This window comes from Mus caroli, unplaced genomic scaffold, assembly GCF_978045245.1.
Source record: "Mus caroli unplaced genomic scaffold, Mus_caroli_1 scaffold_1, whole genome shotgun sequence".
Lineage (NCBI taxonomy): Eukaryota > Metazoa > Chordata > Mammalia > Rodentia > Muridae > Mus > Mus caroli.
Genome location: NW_028227256.1, coordinates 167,233,815 through 167,251,155, shown reverse-complemented (window position 1 = coordinate 167,251,155; position 17,341 = coordinate 167,233,815). Strand labels below are relative to the sequence as shown.

At 42.2% G+C, this 17,341-nt stretch overlaps 1 protein-coding gene across 1 annotated transcript in view; it reads left to right on the top strand.

Annotated features, from left to right (window-relative positions):
* Positions 1-238: 238 nt before the first annotated feature.
* The window catches only part of Nuf2 (NUF2 component of NDC80 kinetochore complex), a 33,319-nt gene continuing 16,216 nt past the window's right edge, over positions 239-17,341 (top strand). Inside the window, exons 1-8 of the mRNA XM_021165446.3 lie at positions 239-351; positions 2,880-2,955; positions 6,284-6,421; positions 7,689-7,763; positions 8,723-8,799; positions 9,163-9,224; positions 14,582-14,679; positions 16,249-16,322. Of these exons, the coding sequence (XP_021021105.1) occupies positions 6,299-6,421; positions 7,689-7,763; positions 8,723-8,799; positions 9,163-9,224; positions 14,582-14,679; positions 16,249-16,322 (509 nt within the window). The 5' untranslated portion in view covers positions 239-351; positions 2,880-2,955; positions 6,284-6,298. The remainder of the gene's footprint in view (positions 352-2,879; positions 2,956-6,283; positions 6,422-7,688; positions 7,764-8,722; positions 8,800-9,162; positions 9,225-14,581; positions 14,680-16,248; positions 16,323-17,341) is intronic.

Genomic DNA, 17,341 nt, shown 5'->3' with positions numbered 1-17,341 from the left:
GGACGCTGAAAGCAAAATTCCAGTCTGTGACAACCGGGTAAACACATCCCGGAACTCCTCCCACTACCTGCTGCGCTTCCTGATCTGGCAGAGTCGCGGTTCCGGCTAGAAACTGTAACTCTGAAGAATGGTTCCGCAGATCTGGAGCCTGGCTCGCAGCGCAACTCGTCAAGTCCCACCCACCGTGGGTTTCTGAGCCTTCCCGGCATCCGTCGCGAAGGAAGCGCACTGTGCAGAAAGGGGCTGGCCTCGCAAAAAAAAGGCGGCTGGTTTGAAAAATGACAACGGTCAGCGGTTTTCGGTTGGTCGCTCGGTTTTTAACTGTTTTTCCGTGAGCTGCTGGGCCTCCAGGTGAGTTTGAGCGGGTGGGCGCTGGAGGGCCGGGTGCAAGGCCAAGGATGGGGCATCTGGGTTTACTAACTTGTGTGTTGATTTGACAGTCTCATCTATCCTAGGTTGGTCTCGAACCCCTATATTCCTGAGACTAGTCTTTTTTTTTTTTATTTATTTAACTTTATTTGTAATTCAATTTTTTTACACTCCATATTCCATTCCCCTTACCTCCCCACCCACCCTCCGACTGATCCACATCCCAAACTCTTCCCCTCCCCAACCTGTCTCCACATGGATGCCCCCATCCCCCACCCCACCTGATCTCTAAACTCTGTGGAGCCTCCAGTCTCTTGAGGGTTAGGTGTATCATCTCTGAATGAACACAGACCCGGCAGTCCTCTACTGTATGTGTGTTGGGGGCCATATTCATATTTGCTGGTGAATGCTGTCTGTTTGGTGGTCCAGTGTTTGAAAGATCTCAGGGATCCAGATTAATTGAGATTGCTAGTCCCCTTACAGAATTGTTCTCCTCAGCTTCTTTCAGCCTTCCCTAATTCAACAACAGGGATCAGCTGCTTCTGTCCATTGGTTGGGTGCAAATATCTGCATCTGACTCTTTCAGCTGCTTGTTGGGTCTTTCGGAGGGCAGTCATGCTAGATCCCTTTTTGTGAGCGCTTCATAGCCTCAGTAGTAGTGCCAGGCCTTGGGACTGCCCCTTGAGCTGGATCCCACTTTGGGCCTGTCACTGGACCTTCTTTTTCTCAGGCTCTTCTCCATTTCCATCCCTGTAATTCTTTCAGAGAGAAACAATTATGGGTCAGAGGTGTGACAGTGGGATGGCAGCCCCATCCCTCACTTGATGTCTTGTCTTCCTGCTGCAGGTGGGCTCTATAAGTTCCCTCTCCCTACTGTCGGGCATTTCATCAAAGGTCCCTTCCTATGAGTCCTGGGAGTCTCTCACCTCCCATCTCTCAAGTGCTGACTTTATGGGCATGAGCCACAAGAATGGTGTCAGTGTGACTTGTTTGAATGCTTGCCAATTTTTTATGTATCTCCATTACGCCACCATCTCTGGATTAAACCAAGAACCATTTATCAAAAGGCGAAAATATCATCATCCAAAAGTCAGGGAGCTGAATGTACATGGATCTACATGGGTGTAACACAAAGCCCTCCCCGTATTTTCCAGGAATGTTTTATCTACTTCCTCAGAACTGGGAGTTGCTTGCTTAATTTTGCACTGCAAAACCAGTTGTATATAATGTAAGTTATGTTGTGCTTAGCACTGAAGTGTTACTTATAATGGAGAAATGGGAGCTCCTAGAGGTAATTGTCCTATTTGAACTAACATATCAGAGAGCTTTTTTACTGTATATAAAGTATATAGTACCTTTATAGTTAGATGGCCTCTTTCTCTGTCCTCGAAACACACACACACACACACACACACACACACACACACAGGAGTTGGAACTGAAATTGCACTATTAAAATGAACACAATTTGCTTCTGAGAAGAGGGCATTATTACTTCAAGTGCAGTTGTGAGCCTCTGGGTAGGGGTAGCTTTAGGTTGGGAAATTGATCCTCAGAAATTCTCAGGCAGGCGTAACACAACATTGGACACTTAGGAGAAGACTTGGAAGACATTAACTTGGACCAGAAAGAGCATGAGATTATTAAAGGCTTTGGCAACTTCAGTGGGAAAGGTTGGGATTTGTGTGGTAGGTAATCTCTTTGTACGTTTGTAAGGGTTTGATGTTTTATAAGAATTACCCTGACAGTAGTGTATATCACAGCAGAGAGGGCTGTGTGATTATGATTTTATACCCACGTTTTCTGTTATTAATCTATCTCTAATCTAGGTGTGGCTTGTTTTTTTTCTTCTCAAGTAACCCCTTATGTTCTTATAAACAATTTTAAAAACTGAGATGCAGATGAAAAATATTGAATGCTTAATTTAATTTTTTCTCCTCTGAAAGCTTGATGGTTTCAATTGAAGAAATAAACTGACCTCAGGATACTGAACAGAAAAGTCTGGAATCTGATATTTGCCTGAACCCAAAGGAGGACTGGCCAAGTGAGCCCAGAAAGAGATTAGTGAGGGCCATGAACTCTGTAGGGAAAGAAGGTGACTGGACAGTTACGGTTGTGGCTAGAGGGGATACACAGTAAACGGAGGCTGCCTTGTCATGCTGATGAAGTCTCTCATGTCATTGTCCCCTGTAGTGACCTGTACCTGGGCAGGGATCAGACATGGCTTTGTTTTTGTTTTGGTTTTTGGGTTTTCGAGACAGGGTTTCTCTGTAGTCCTGGCTGTCCTGGAACTCACTCTGTAGACCAGGCTGGCCTCGAACTCAGAAATCCACCTGTCTCAGCCTCCCAAGTGCTGGGACTAAAGGCGTGTGCCATCACCGCCCAGCTAGAAATTGTCTTTTTTTTCAGGCTGAGATCTCTCCTATGTAGAGAAGAAACTATCGCATAGAGAAACTTCTGACTGCTTTTTCTCTTTTCTAATGTAAATAACTATAAATGTCTTTTGACAGGAGGACCTTGTTGAGCCTCTCCTGCGTCTACAGAGGTCTGTGGTTTCTTGAAACACAGGAAACAACAATACTCAGGGTAGGATATTTTGCTTTCCCCAACATTTACACTGAAATGGATGGCTAATGTGTGAAGCATCTTCATCTAAATTTGAGTGATCCTAGTTCTTAAATAAAAGTTTACAGTTATGAAATTCAGTAATAGAAAGTAAAAATCATAGTTTAAAGTTCAAATTCTGTAAGAAGAGTGTGGGGAAAATCCAGGCTCACAGGCCATGTTGAAGCTCTTGCAGTTTCTTTCACTGGATCATAACTATTTCTATTATGAGTGCTACAATTGCCCACAGTCACTAGAGGCCATTTCTTCCTGTATTAACACCCTGCCCTAGACCAAGATTGACTAGCTGGGGAAATAGCTCGGTGTGGAAAGGCAGACCTGAGTCAACCCCTAGGACCCACTTTTTTTATTTTTTATTTTTTTAGTTCTAGACATGATAGTATTTACTTATAGTCTCAGCATTGTAGAGATGGAGACAGGCAGGCCCCGGGTGCTCAGTAAGCCTAGCAAACTTGATGACCTCTAAATGATTACGATTAAATAAATGAGTTCCTTTCTTCCTTTCTTTCCTTCTTTTTTGTATTGTTTTGTTTTCAACACAGGGTTTCTCGTATAGCCTTGGCTGTCCGGGAACTCACTTTGTAGACCAGGCTGGCCTTGAACTCAGAAATCCGACTGCCTCTGCCTCCCAAGTGCTGGGATTAAAGGCGTGCGCCACCACTACCTGGCATAGATGCCATTTCTGAGTAAATAACTCTAGGCTCATGAGACCATATCTTTAAATAAGTAAGTAAACAAATAAGTAAATGGATGATTAATAGATGCCAGAAAGAAAGGAAGGAAGGAAGGAAGGAAGGAAGGAAGAAAGAAAAAGAAAGAAAGAAAGAAAGAAAGAGAAAGAAAAAAAGAAAGGCAGACAGAAAGATGAATGGTTGGCACCTGAGAAACAATTGGAGGCTGCCTTTGGTCTCCACATGTACCTGCATACACACAGACATAGACTAATACAAAGGAAGATGTTGACAAAAATAATATTTCAGGAGTAATAACGTAAGTAGGACAGTTTCAGGTTGTGAAATATACATTTTGTCATTGTCCAGTTCTTGGCATACACATCCAGAAATCCTTGGACTCCTCACAGTGATAAATGCACTTTTGTGTGTTGATGCTTAGCTGTTGCTTGGTGCGTTAGGGGAGGAAGAGCTTACTAGAGGACTGAGACAGTCAGTCAGTCCTATGGGCTTGGACATTTGGTCCCTGATCTCTGATCCTGGAAGCTGTTGGCATTGATTAAATCAGTCATACCTACATGATAAAACTTGTTTTTAAGAAAACCCCTAAAGGGCTGATTGAGGAACTCTGGGCTAGCTAGACACCTTGTGGTCCTATAGGCCGCAAGTCCCTCCTTCATACTTGGCCCTCGTCTCTTCATCTGGTGTTCATCCCTCACAGTACCTTCTGTAGTAAATGAGTAGATATTTCCTTATGGCCGAGCTGCTCTAGCAGATGAATCAAATCTAAGGAGGGCATGGCAGGAACTGTAGAGTGCAGTAGTCAGGCTGTCAGAAGGATAAGTAAAGTAGCCCGTGAGCATCCTGTCAGGCGAGCAGGATGAGGGGTAAAGCCTCAGCCTGTGGGTGCTGACAGAATTGGCCTAGAGGTAGTGTTAGACCTCGTGGTGACTACATAACTATTGCCTCCTTGATGCATGCCAGAAAGCACTCTCACTTTAGGTACAAGTTATACTGATTTTGGTTGGCATGAATATGAAAAGGTACAGTCATCTCTCTCATAAATGGCAAGGCCTCCAAAACTAGTGTCATAAAGGAATGGTCACTTGTATGTAGTGGAGAAGCTTAGAAGGGACATCACTGCTTTCTTCACATTGCTTTTGAAAGCAGTGCCCTGTAAGCAGGGATCTGATGCCTTCTGTGCAGTTGCTGGGATGAGAAACAGCATCAGCAGTGCGGTGCAGCAGCGTTTCTCAGTGGCGCAGGAAGAGTCTTCTAAGTGTTAAGAAATGGCCGAGGGTTCCTGGATCTGTGGTGTTTTGAAGGTCTCAAGCAGAGTCAGGATGCCACCTGACCGCCATGTTGAAGGTGGCAGTTTCCATTTATTGGGAGGCTAGGCAAGCACTCTGCTGGAGCGTCTGTTTAGGCATACCTGTTCTAAGACATGGTGAGAGCCTGAAGTAGATTCAGAACTTGTAAGCCACAAGCCCTTTCAGTTTGTTTGCAGAACTGAGTGTGTCCCTGCTGGGTCTCTGCTCACACTGACCTTTCAGACAGACAGCACTGCAGTGAGAGAGACACTGAATGTTCCAGGGAATTTGGCAGAATGCCTGGCCTCTAGCCATTGGATTTTTGTCCTAACAACTAAAAATATCTCCAAACATTTCGAGTTGTGTCCTGGGATATATGAGGGAGGTAGAATTATGACAGGTATTATTTTAAGAGGACACCGGTAGGAATAATCTGTTATCTGCACACATGAGGCCAAAGGGCCTTTTACTGTTTTATGTGTTTTAAGTTTTTGCTCTGCTGAAAGGGATTTCTGCTTTAAATCAAGGCATCCCTCTCCCCCACTTCCTCTCCTTTTTCCTCCCGCTCTCTCTCCTGCTAGCATCTTAAATTGTTAGTCATCCAATATGATGTGTATATTAGTCATCTAATATGAACACTGTGTGTTGATAATAGCAGTGCAATCAAATAAAATCCAATTTTATTTTCTACCTTGTGTTAGTATTGCTTGTATCTAGCTTCTGCTGTTGATACTGCCCATCTTGCACTTTGAGAAAATAGTTCTTCGCTAAGAATATTAAATGCCCTGGCTCTTGTATACAAAGAGAACAACATAATTTTCCTATTGTATGTCAGCTCAAAGCCTCTATCCCTTATGGAAGAATACATGAGGATAATGAACAGAAAATGACTGTTACTTTGCTATAAAAGCTATTTTAGTATAAGAGACCATCTTTATTTCATTGTGTGTTTGTATGTGTGTATGAATAAAATTCTTTTTGTTGTTGTTGTTGTTGTTGTTTTTTAAATGTTGGGTTTGAGGACAGTGTTATGTAGCCCAAGCTGGCCTAGAATTTTACATACAATTATAAAATTTGCCTTGAGTTTCTGACCCTCCTCTTCCCACATCCTGAGAGTTGGGATCACTGGTGGCATTTCCGTGCTTAGCTTCAGATTTTTTACCTTGCTCAGATATTTAATGATAACACTACTATGAACGGTACAAACAGAGCTTGCTCATTTTTTTCTCTTAAGTATGAGTTTCCAGATAATAAGAACTATTAATTGTGTATGTTTCTTATCTTTATTTTTTTCTTTTTTCAAACTAGGAGGAGACTCCCATAATGGAAACTTTGTCATTCCCCAGATACAATGTAGCTGAGCTTGTGGTTCATATTCGCAATAAATTATTAACAGGAGCAGATGGCAAAAACCTCTCGAAGAGCGATTTTGTTCCAAATCCGAAGGTAAAATGTGCTTGTCTTTGCATGTAGTCACTGATGCTGAAGAGCACAGGAAGCTCCAGGGTCTGCAGTGTGGGAAGAGAGGCATTGCCCTCAGATTTGTCGTAGGCCAGTCACTTTTAATCTAAGAAAAAATCTCTCGCCTGGTCTACTTTTAAAATAACATTAAGTTTATATGTGGGGCACCGTGTACATTCATTCCCACTGGGAGCTCAGGTCTTTAATATGGTTGTTTTCCTTAAAGAAAAAAAGAGGCTTTAAACCATAGATATATTACAGTATATTAAATTTTTTATTATTACTGGAGTGGTGGTATGAGGGTATCATTTATTGGGGAGCTTGACAGGATTTATTCCAAATGGTCTCCCACACAACACATGCATGCTTACAAACAGTCTTCTTTGGAAGCATGCAGATTAATTTTCTTACATTTTGCCCCAGGTGGGAATTGACTTATTTTGACAGGTGTTATTCTTTATATGTTTGGTTATTAAATGCAAAAATGAGCTATTTATGTGTCATAGCAAAATCCCAAAATCTCCCTCCACTTTCCTATGTTGGCCTTGAAGTTATAAAATAGGAAGACTTCTTTTATAATACAGAATGCAAGCTTGTTTATCTCAGAGTGCTTCAGTTCTTTACAATAGCAGGAATGGCCTGAGAGTAAATGTGAGACCTGTGAGGTGAACCATACAGCGCTAGGGGACAGTGCCACGAAGCAGTGTATCTCAGGCCTTTGTGGCCACCCAATAAAGTTGAGTTCAGATTAGACAACTTCTCGGGCCAGCATTTGGGATCTATTGACTTAGAAGATAAGGTTTTTAAATCAAGTTATTTCTCCATTAATTTTATAGTCAGTATTCCAAGTGTTGCAACTAATGTGAAATCTGAGATGCTCTTCCAGCCATAGCAGCATCAGGGTAGTCCCTGTGATCTTTCTTTAGAAAATAAAGATAAAGTCCCGAGGGTTCCAGCATTTCCATGCTCCTGACAGTGTTCTGGAAGCCTCACCTGTCTCCCTGCCTGGGGTGGTTGGATTGATTGGGTTGGATTTGGATAGACTAATTCTCATTCAGAAGTAACCAGTTCCCGTGGCTATTCACTACACACTGATATGTACCACAAGGTGCCTTGACATTTGGAGAAATTATAAAGTATTTTGAGGGCAGCTGGGTGATTTTTATTGCACTCATTGACTGTAGCATTGGATGGTGACAAGGGTAATGAGAGCTCTCTGCATATGACCTTGACATTTGTTCTTCTGTTGTAGTCTGACGTCTTGTACATGATTTACATGAAAGCCTTACAGTTAGTGTATGGAGTCCGGCTGGAGCACTTCTACATGGTGAGTTAACTGGGTTTTGCTCGTGTTGTTCGGGCAGTTCTGCACACAGGGCACGCTACCCGCAAGGTTAAGAGTTGCTTGACTTTAATTCCAACAAATGTAAAATAGATCTCACATACAGAGGACTTTTAGGCAAAGAGTAACATACATGAGAATCCTTAGTAAGATAGAAACTATAATGAAAGACCAAACAACTCTTGGAAATTACTGATTCTATACAGTGTGATTGCAGATCTGTAGGTCTGTTTCAGAGATTTTACTAAACACCTGCCAAGACGTCAGAAAAGAAAATTTTTTGTAGGGTGGTCTCTAAGATTAAAATGGAGGATAGACAGTAAGATTAAATTAATTGAAATGTGGCAAACCAGATAGTTCTAGTAAGGAATACTGTTTTTCTTGGTCGAGTATGTGTGTGTTGAAATTATTAAATCATTGTCTGAGGATCCATGAAGGTGTGCCATCTGTAGGGTACCATTGGGATTCTTTTGTTCTTTTTTTTTATGTTTTGTTTTGTTAGCCAATGGGGTCCTTGAACTCGTGATCTTCCTGTGGATGCCTGCTACCACTATTGGCTTGTGATTAGATGTTCTTAAAGATCCAAGAGTTTGCCCTCTGTTTACTGTGGCTCTTTGCAAGGGTTTAGTTTCTTTACAAAATGAGGTATCCCTTGTCCCTCTGAAGCAGGTCGTAAAGGTTAAAAGAACAACAAAGTTCAGCATTAGGCCTGATGTTATTTCCATTCATTTACAAATCTTCATTCATTAAGTGCTCATCTGGAACCAGACATATATTACTGCTGACTCTAGCTGTGCACTGCGAGTCATGTTGTTTCCAGATTTCATGGTAATGAATTAATACTGTGTGATTATATTCTATGGTTAAGTTTTCTTATAGCTCAAGGTGTTTCTTACTTTGTCTGACTGATCTGTGACTTAGATTTCATGATTTATCTCATTCAGATGCCGATGAACATAGAAGTCACATATCCACATTTAATGGAGGGCTTCTTACCAGTCAGAAGTTTGTTCTTTTACATGTGAGTAAGGGTGACTTCTTTCATCTTCCATACTGACACTTCACATAGTGCTCTGACGTGATGTTTTAAGATGCCGTAAGTTTGGAGTTGTTAGCTTTATGACCTTGAAGAGTCTTAGTATCACCGGAAGTGTGTACTGCTGAGTAGGAACTGACTGCCTTGATACTGCATGAATATGGTGTAACATGCAGGAAGGAGGCCTTGCACAAATGCTAAATGCACTATAGAAGCAGATAGAGCACTGCAGGACTGCACTGTAGTAGGATTTGACCTCACTTGGCCCTAGAACACTGAGAAGTATCTTTAAAAATATGTTTGAAATTAAGATGTTTGAATTCATGGGTCTTTTCTGCATCTTTTAAGGGATTCCTTTATGCCCATTTGCCGGGTGAATGACTTTGAGATTGTCGACATTCTTAATCCAAGTAAGTACATTTCCAATACTTTAATTTGCCCTTTTCCCTTTTCTGCCTATAACTATTAAAGAAAATGATATTAAATGCCTCTAAAATGTTGAGAGATTGTTCTCTCTCTCTGTGTTGAGATTGCCCTATGAGCTGTGATGGATGCTCCTAAGCCTCGATGGACTTTATCTAGGAAATGTGGCAAGCACCAGCCCCACAAAGGGATGCATTATAAGGAGGACGGCTATTTCCTCTCTGCCTGGGGAAGGTGGGGTTCTGAAGAGAAGCACAGTGCTTACGGTGGGCAGACTGAGCTATTTTCCACAGAAGGCTAAAACGACAGAGAAGGTTGAGCTGAGGCGTAAGCGTGCTGAGCCCAGCTGTAGGTCTAAGAGAATGCTATTAAAAGATGTGGGCAGCGATAAGAAGAGAAAGGGCAAGGTGGGCCGTTGCAAGCCTGTGTTGTTATGAAGACAATACAGTCGTAAGGCTATTTTTTAAAAATTGGGAGTCTAGATGCAAATGATGTGCAAGTGTGATGTTGACTCATGAGTGAAACTGTTCAAAATTAACAAATTAGCCATTACTCTTTACCATGAAAACCTTATTTTGAACCATTGGTATTCCACTGTTGTAATTATACATAACATTTCCATGAATCACAGAAGTTTCCTATGTCCCTTTTCGGTCAGTCCCCTGTGGCCACCACTCTGTGACAACATTGATGTATCTTTTATCACTTTAGCTTCTCATCAGATTTAACTTTATAAAGTCATATAGTACAATCTTTTCTGTCTGGCTTCTTAAAACAGTACTTCTGAAATTTATTCTTTGTTTTTTTTTCCCAATTCATTCTTACTAACTAAATGTCTTAGTCCCGTGTTTCTTTTTCTTTTGCAGTATTCTTATGTAAGTGTGCGGCACAGCTGACTCAGCATAGGCGTTTGAATCGTTTCTGCTGTGTGGCCATCACTGGCAAAGCAGCTGTGAATGTTCAGTTGTGGTCTATGTGGATGTAGTTTCATTTCTCTGTATACATACTGGGCAGTAGACATTCTAGTTGGTGTGATAAGTGCATGCCTAGCTTGTTAAGAAGTTACCAAACTCTTTTCCAAAGTGACTGTGTCCCTATCCACAGTAGATAGTAGTTTCCATGGTGCCGGGTCCACCTTGGTTTGAGTATTGTTTTTAATTTTCACCGTTCTGCAGGGTATGTAGTGGCTTTAGTTTATAGTTCCGTGATGACTAATAAAACTGAGCATGTGTTCATATATTTATTTACTATGATATATCTTTTTTGGTAAAGTTCTTTTCATCTCTCTGTTTTTTAATGTTTTTTGTTTTTTAACTTAAAACAGTCTATGTGTTGATATTTTGCCTGTATGTTTATCTGTGTACTGTGTATGTGCATTTCCCATAGAGTTCAAAAAAGAGTATCAGATCCCTTGGAACTGGAATTACAGGTGGTTGTGAGCTGCCCTGTGGGGGCTGGAAATCAAACATGACCCTCTGGAGGACCAGTGCTCTGACCACTGAGCCATCTTTCCAGCACCTTGTCTATTTGTTTATTGAAACTTTAGATAGATATTTTTTAAATAAATGACCAGCTGATTATGCAGGTATTTTCTTCTAGTTTGTTGTTTGCCTTTTCAATTTTATACTTATCTTTAAAGAGCAAAATATCTTTCAGTTTTGAATATTTTGATTGATTTTCTTTAAAAATTGTATGTCTTACTAAGACTTCGCTTGATCTACGTGGCTGAGATTTGTGTCCGAGTGCTTGGGGGATATTGTCTTGTTTTGATTGTTTAATGTTTTAGTATTGTGTGCAGTATGAGTCACTGTTCATATTTTCCCCTTTTCATGGGAGTGGTACTACCTGTTGAGATGTCACCCTTTCCCCATGAACTTACTGTGACACTTTGTATAAAAAGGTGAGTTGATGTACTCCAGTAGACACAAACACAAAGGCATGACAGTGTGATGCAGCCACTTTGGCAGTTTCTAGCAAAATGAAACCTGTTCCTACCGGATGATCCTGGAGTTGGGCTCCTTTGTATCTACCCAAAGGGGCTCCAACTGTTCACATAAAGACAGACACACACAGCGATGTATGTAGCATAGTTTCTAAGTCTCAGAAACCATCATGGCTTTCAGTGCATCAGTATACAGACTACATCCCGGCAGTGGAATGGTAGGTAGTGCTAAATGGAAATGAGCTATCAATCCATGAGAAAGCACAAGGGCACATTGTAATGGAAAGGGGGCCAATCTAAAAAGGCTCTGAAATCGTGTGATGTATAAGAGAGGGAAAACATCAGTAATTGTGAGCCTTCACGGAGGAGGAACAATTAACTAGAACACAACACCACCTCTGTGTTACTGCAGTGGTGGTATGTGCCTGCCATTCTGCAGTTGGCACATCCCACAGACAGTACAGCAGCAGCGAGCATGTGTGTGTACATGCAGAGAGATAATGATGTGTTCGTGCACATTTTCTCTACACCTTATTCCTAACAACAGTGCCACTCACACAGATGCTGGGAGAGGGGGTCTGAGAGGTGGGATACTGGGAACTACCAAATCCTTACTCAGATTTTGCTATGAATGGAAAACTTCTGAAAAATAAAGATGTATGTCCTACATGAATTGGATGTGTTTCTGGGCTTGCTATTCGCTAGGCTCTGCCTTGTTCCGTCTGCATATCCAGTTTCCCAGAACACTCATCTCAGTGTTTGTCTTTACACCATCCATTCATCCTGCCTTACGATGAGACTTGAAATCGGGCAGATGGCACTCGTTCATCTGTTGCTGTGCATCCAGGCAGGCTCTGTATCCCGATGTGGGAGCTGGGGAGCTGGAGCCTGTGCTGTGCTGCTTGCTTCTTTGTTGAGTTGCCCCTCTGTCACTTCCTCTGTGGTTTCTGATGCTCTCCTCCTCTCTGGAGTAGATCTGCATGCCATACTGCAGAGGACACAGCCTCGTAGCCTGCTGCTCTGCTTGTTGGGCCCAGTGTGCGTTCACACGTGTTCTCTTGCACAGCATGTGTTTGCACGTTGTCACTGGGTAGGGCACACCGCACGTTTGGACCAGTTGGTTAGGAGCGTTCCTTCAGATTTTCTTTCGGTTGCTGTATTGAATGAGTAATGGAGATCTTAAAATCTTTTGTGAATTTATTACTTTCATCCTCACTCACTGCCTTTTAACTGGAGTGCTTAGCTCAGTTGTGTTAAATGTTATTGATATGCTTAAATTTACCTTTAATCTTTTTGTTTCTTTCTTACAATATTTATCTATTTCTACTTTCTTCATCTTGTCGTATTTTGACTACTGGATTTTTTTTTTTAAACAGCTTTGAAAAAAGGTTTACTTACTGTGTGTGTGTCGGTATGGGAGTGTGCCTTTGTGTGTTCTGTATACCATGTGTATGCATAGTGCCCATGGAGGCTAGGAGAAGTTGTTGGAACCCTGGAGCTGGAGTTACCTGAGGTTGGGAGTACCATGTGGGTGCTGGGAACCTAACTCAGGTCGTCTGCAAGAGCAGCAAGTGCTCTTAGCTTCTGAGCCATCTCTCTGGCTATTCTTATAGTCAGGGTCTCACTGTGTATCCCAGGCTCGCCTAGAAATTGAAATCCTCCGGCTTCAGTACCTTGAGTGCTGGATTCCCAGTGTGTCCTGCCATGCCTGCGTCACATTTAGTGTTAAACATCTCATTTTCTTAAGTATGGCAGTCTAGGTTAACAGCTTTCTAGTGCCTGTAAGGTGTGCTAACATTGTTGAAAACAGTATCTACAAGGAAGAGCAGTAATACAAACCCTTGATACAAGAAGGGGAAATTTATTGCTGCATTATATTCTGGCTCCCTTATTCCTGAAAAGAAACCCACTCTTATTCTTTGTCTTTATTCCATTTAGTGTGCCTGTTTTATTTTCTTGTCTTTGCTTTTAAATTTTATTATGACTTCTTAGCTACTTGAGTGAACTGTGGGCTTCTGGGAAATTTTGTGGTTGTTTGTTTTCCACACTGTTTATAGCTTTTGTAAGACTGAGACATTACTCTCCTGTCAGATAAAAAATAGTTGTTCCTCCTTTTTGTGGGATTTCATCACAGACTTGGGATGCTTCTGATCTGCCTCTGCTCACAGTGGGCTGTCAGACTCCCCCTGCTGGCCTCTGCTCACAGTGGGCTGCCAGACTCCCCCTGCTGGCCTCTGCTCACAGGGGGCTGTCAGACTCCCCCTGCTGGCCTCTGCTCACAGTGGGCTGTCAGACTCCCCCTGCTGGCCTCTGCTCACAGTGGGCTGTCAGACTCCCCCTGCTGGCCTCTGCTCACAGTGGGCTGTCAGACTCCCCCTGCTGGCCTCTGCTCACAGTGGGCTGTCAGACTCCCCCTGCTGGCCTCTGCTCACAGTGGGCTGTCAGACTCCCCCTGCTGGCCTCTGCTCACAGTGGGCTGTTGGACTCCCCCTGCTGGCCTCCACCCCACAGCTTTTTTTCCTGTCCACTGATGCTCTCATCTCTAGGTCCAAGATGCTGTTGCTATCCTTTCGGGCATAATTTTTATTTAGATAGCTTCTTTCTCAGCTTTCAGAGTTGGATTTGGGTATTTTAAGGAACTGTCTTTTACCTTTGTAAGATTCCATGTTTTTGAGCAGATGGGCATTTTCATGACCCGGTTTACAATACTTGCCATTGGTGCTATTTCAAGGTATTTCAATATTGTTTTCTTTTTATAGACCACATTATTCTAGTTTTGCTTTTTATTTTTCTTAGATTGCAAACTTTATGCTATTTAGTGCTGGATGCTTTTGCTTATGACTTTAAGTATTTCCGGTTATTTGTCTTACCATAGTAGTTTCTTTTGTGTCCGTGTGTCTTGAGACCTCCAGGACGTCCTTTAACTTTCCACAATTCGGACTCTGGGAGTTCTTAGTCTCACCAATTCTAGTTGCTCTGGCCTCTCCAACTCCAAAATCTCGTCTTCTTGACTCCATAAGAGCCAGGAAGTCTGCTGGTGTTTTCTGGTTAGGGCAGGTGCATCACAGGGCTTTCGTCTTCAGCTTTGAAGGCACTTTCTGTTATGCATTCTATGTCCTCTGCTCTCCAAAGATTTTGCTTTATTTATATTTGGTTTTCTGTTTGTTGTAAATTTAGAGGGTTGTGGCCTTTGCACTTCTGCTTCTCCTGTTCCTGCTTTCTTTCCTCCCATCTCTTCCCCCTCCTTCCTAAATACAAAGGTAATCCCAGTCTGAGTGGCACAGACATTCCACACTTTGGTAAAGCATACAATTTTATGTGCTTTAAGCGAAGTCATAGGGAAGAAATGATAGTTTTATACTCTGATGTTTCAGTGGTTTACAGTTTTATTTTCTATTTTAGGAACAAACCGGACAAGTCGTTTTTTAAGTGGCATTATCAACTTTATTCACTTCAGAGAAACATGCCTGGAGAAGTGTGAAGAATTTCTTTTGCAAAACGTAAGATTTAAGTATATTTGTTAGATATACATCAGGCCAACAATCTCATGTATGAATTATTAATTTGTTTAGAAAATTTGTCGCAGATTCAATTGTTCCATGCTTGTTACAATTTAATTTGGTTTTATATTATATTAAGGTAGACATTGGTTTGGGATGATACTTTGAAATCATATATTCTTGATAACAGAGAAGATAAGAGTTTTGTTTTAATGTTGTAGTTGAGACATTATTCCTTGCATTAGGAAATAGTTTTTTTTTTTTTTTCCAAGATGGTTGCAAGATGCATAGTATTCTTCAAATAACCGAGATATCTGAAATTGGGTTCCTTTTAAGCAGGGAAAAGCTGGACTTTGTTATCCTTCCTGCCTAGCTTCACAGTAGAAGCTATAGTTCCCCGCTATCACGTTGGCAGACTTTTTCACTGTACAGGGTACAGACTTTATGAAGGTTATGAACCATTATTAGGGGCTTCGTGCCCATTGCTCGTAGTATGCACGTGCTACACTCTGAGAAAGTACCAGGGTCGCATCAGACAGTTTGACCTAAGATACAGCCACATGGAGTTGGTAAAGACATCTTAGTTCAAATCAGGCCAAGCTTACACTTCTGAACCTGACACTCTCCAAAGCTTACATACATGTACACAAACACACACATACACGTGCACATACACACACTTTTATTTGTCTACTTACTCCCATTTTTAAAAGACACAACACAGACATTTCCTTTCTGAGAAGGCTGAGTGAGTGTCCTTCCTGCCACTGTGTTGGTGTGGGCAGGCGGGCGGGTGTCATGGTCTCTGTGCCTGTTACACTCAGTGCTTGAGTAAGTTGTTTCATGGCTTTTCATTCACGTGGTGGCTCAAAGAGATAGAACTACATATGTTCAGGACCCAGAAGACTCTTTTCTTGAGACTTGCCAGCATCTAGCACAGTGTCTAGCCATTCTAGGACTCAACATTTGTGTCAGGTAAAGAAATTTTCTGGAACAGTGCCCAGAGGTTGCACCTCCCATGCACAAGACTGAGTTTACTCTCCAGCATTTTAAAAAGGAGAGAAGATGTTCTCACTCATTTGTCGTAACTGCCCGACTACTTAAACTGACTGTTATTATTTTGTGTGTTGTGTAGGGGTTGTAAGTGTGTGGTACATACATTTGTGTGTAGGTGCATCCTGTGCGGGCAGAGGCAGAGCAAGGACAGCAGATGGCTTTCTCAGTCATACTGCCATCTGCTCCACCTTGTTGCATTGACACAAGGTCTCTCTTTGGGACAAAAGCTTGCTCTATTGGCTACTCTGACTGACCAGAGAGCTCTCTGGACTCACCTGTGTATGCTCAGCAGTGTTGGGGTTACAAGGTATCTGCATCATACCCAGCTTTTTATGTGGGTGCTGGGAATTCAAACTCAAGGTCTTAAGGTTGCAGACAAAATAGTTCTATGGGCCTGGCTCTAAACTTACTATTTTTGATGGTAAGTAAATATTTTGCAGTCTGTGTTTGTATTTTTTTTCTAATGTATTGTCTGTTAAAACATGCTAATGTGAGATTAAATTGTATTCATAGAAATCCTCTATGGTCAGAATGCAGCAGTTAAGCAATGTGCACCAGGAAGCTTTGATGAAACTGGAAAAACTCAAGTAAGCGGGAACTTTCCAGATGAGATGAACACAGCAAGGGCCACAGGCCAACCAAGTAGTGAGTCCTAGACGACAGTGCCGCTGTCCGCAGCAAGGCTCGCCATCTTCCTGGAGAAGTGGCAGGGTATTTCAGGCCCTGTTTCTCAAGACAAAACAGTGATTTCCCTCTCTAGCCCTGCGCTGGTTCTCAGGGGTACTTTCTCGCGGGTGCCCCAGTAAATACGCCAGCACAGCAGAGCTTTGTCCTGTGGAGAGGGATTGTTCACTCCAGGAGCTACAGCCTGGGCCCCAGCATTACCCCCATCACTGGCTTTTTAAAAAGATGAAACTTTACAGTACAGTTTCTACTGTGCGGACAATGTTCTGAGTTGTAGTAATTAAATTGCTCTGTGGAGCCATCATAGATTGAAGACTGTCTGCACTGATTTTGAGCGTCAGATTTTGTTTGTCTGATTCTACTGTTGATGTCTTTGCGGTTGTTGAAGGTCTCTGGTAAAATTGCCTCTGTAGGCAACAGTAAGCAAAGAGACTGGTAGCGAGAGGCACATAGTATAATTTAGCATGATCGAAAACAATCACAAACTAAATCACAAGAAAATGACAGTTGGGAGTGCATGTCTGCAGTGTGTGATGTGAAGCATTGCGGTGCAGTGCCGGTGACAGAACTTAGGTGGTGATCCTAGTATGTGAGGAATTCTTACAGACAGAGGATAAAAAACAAAAAGTAGACTCAAAATTGCTAATATCTTAGATAGTCTAAAATAAAACTTCAACCTTGGTGTGAAAGAGACTTAGCTATGTAGGTGCTGATGGGAGGGATGGTAGTGGAGAGTCGCTGACCCCTGACTGGGAGGTGTACCGTGTCAGAGCCAGGGCCAAGTTAGGGAAGTTAACACTGGACAAGAGAAGAATGTCGTGGTCATTCTAGTAGGAGTGACAGTGGGTCGGGTGTGTTAATGGGCCTCATTAGATGGTAGATGATGGCCTGCTTTCGTCTGGTTAGTTTTCTTTCAGTAGAA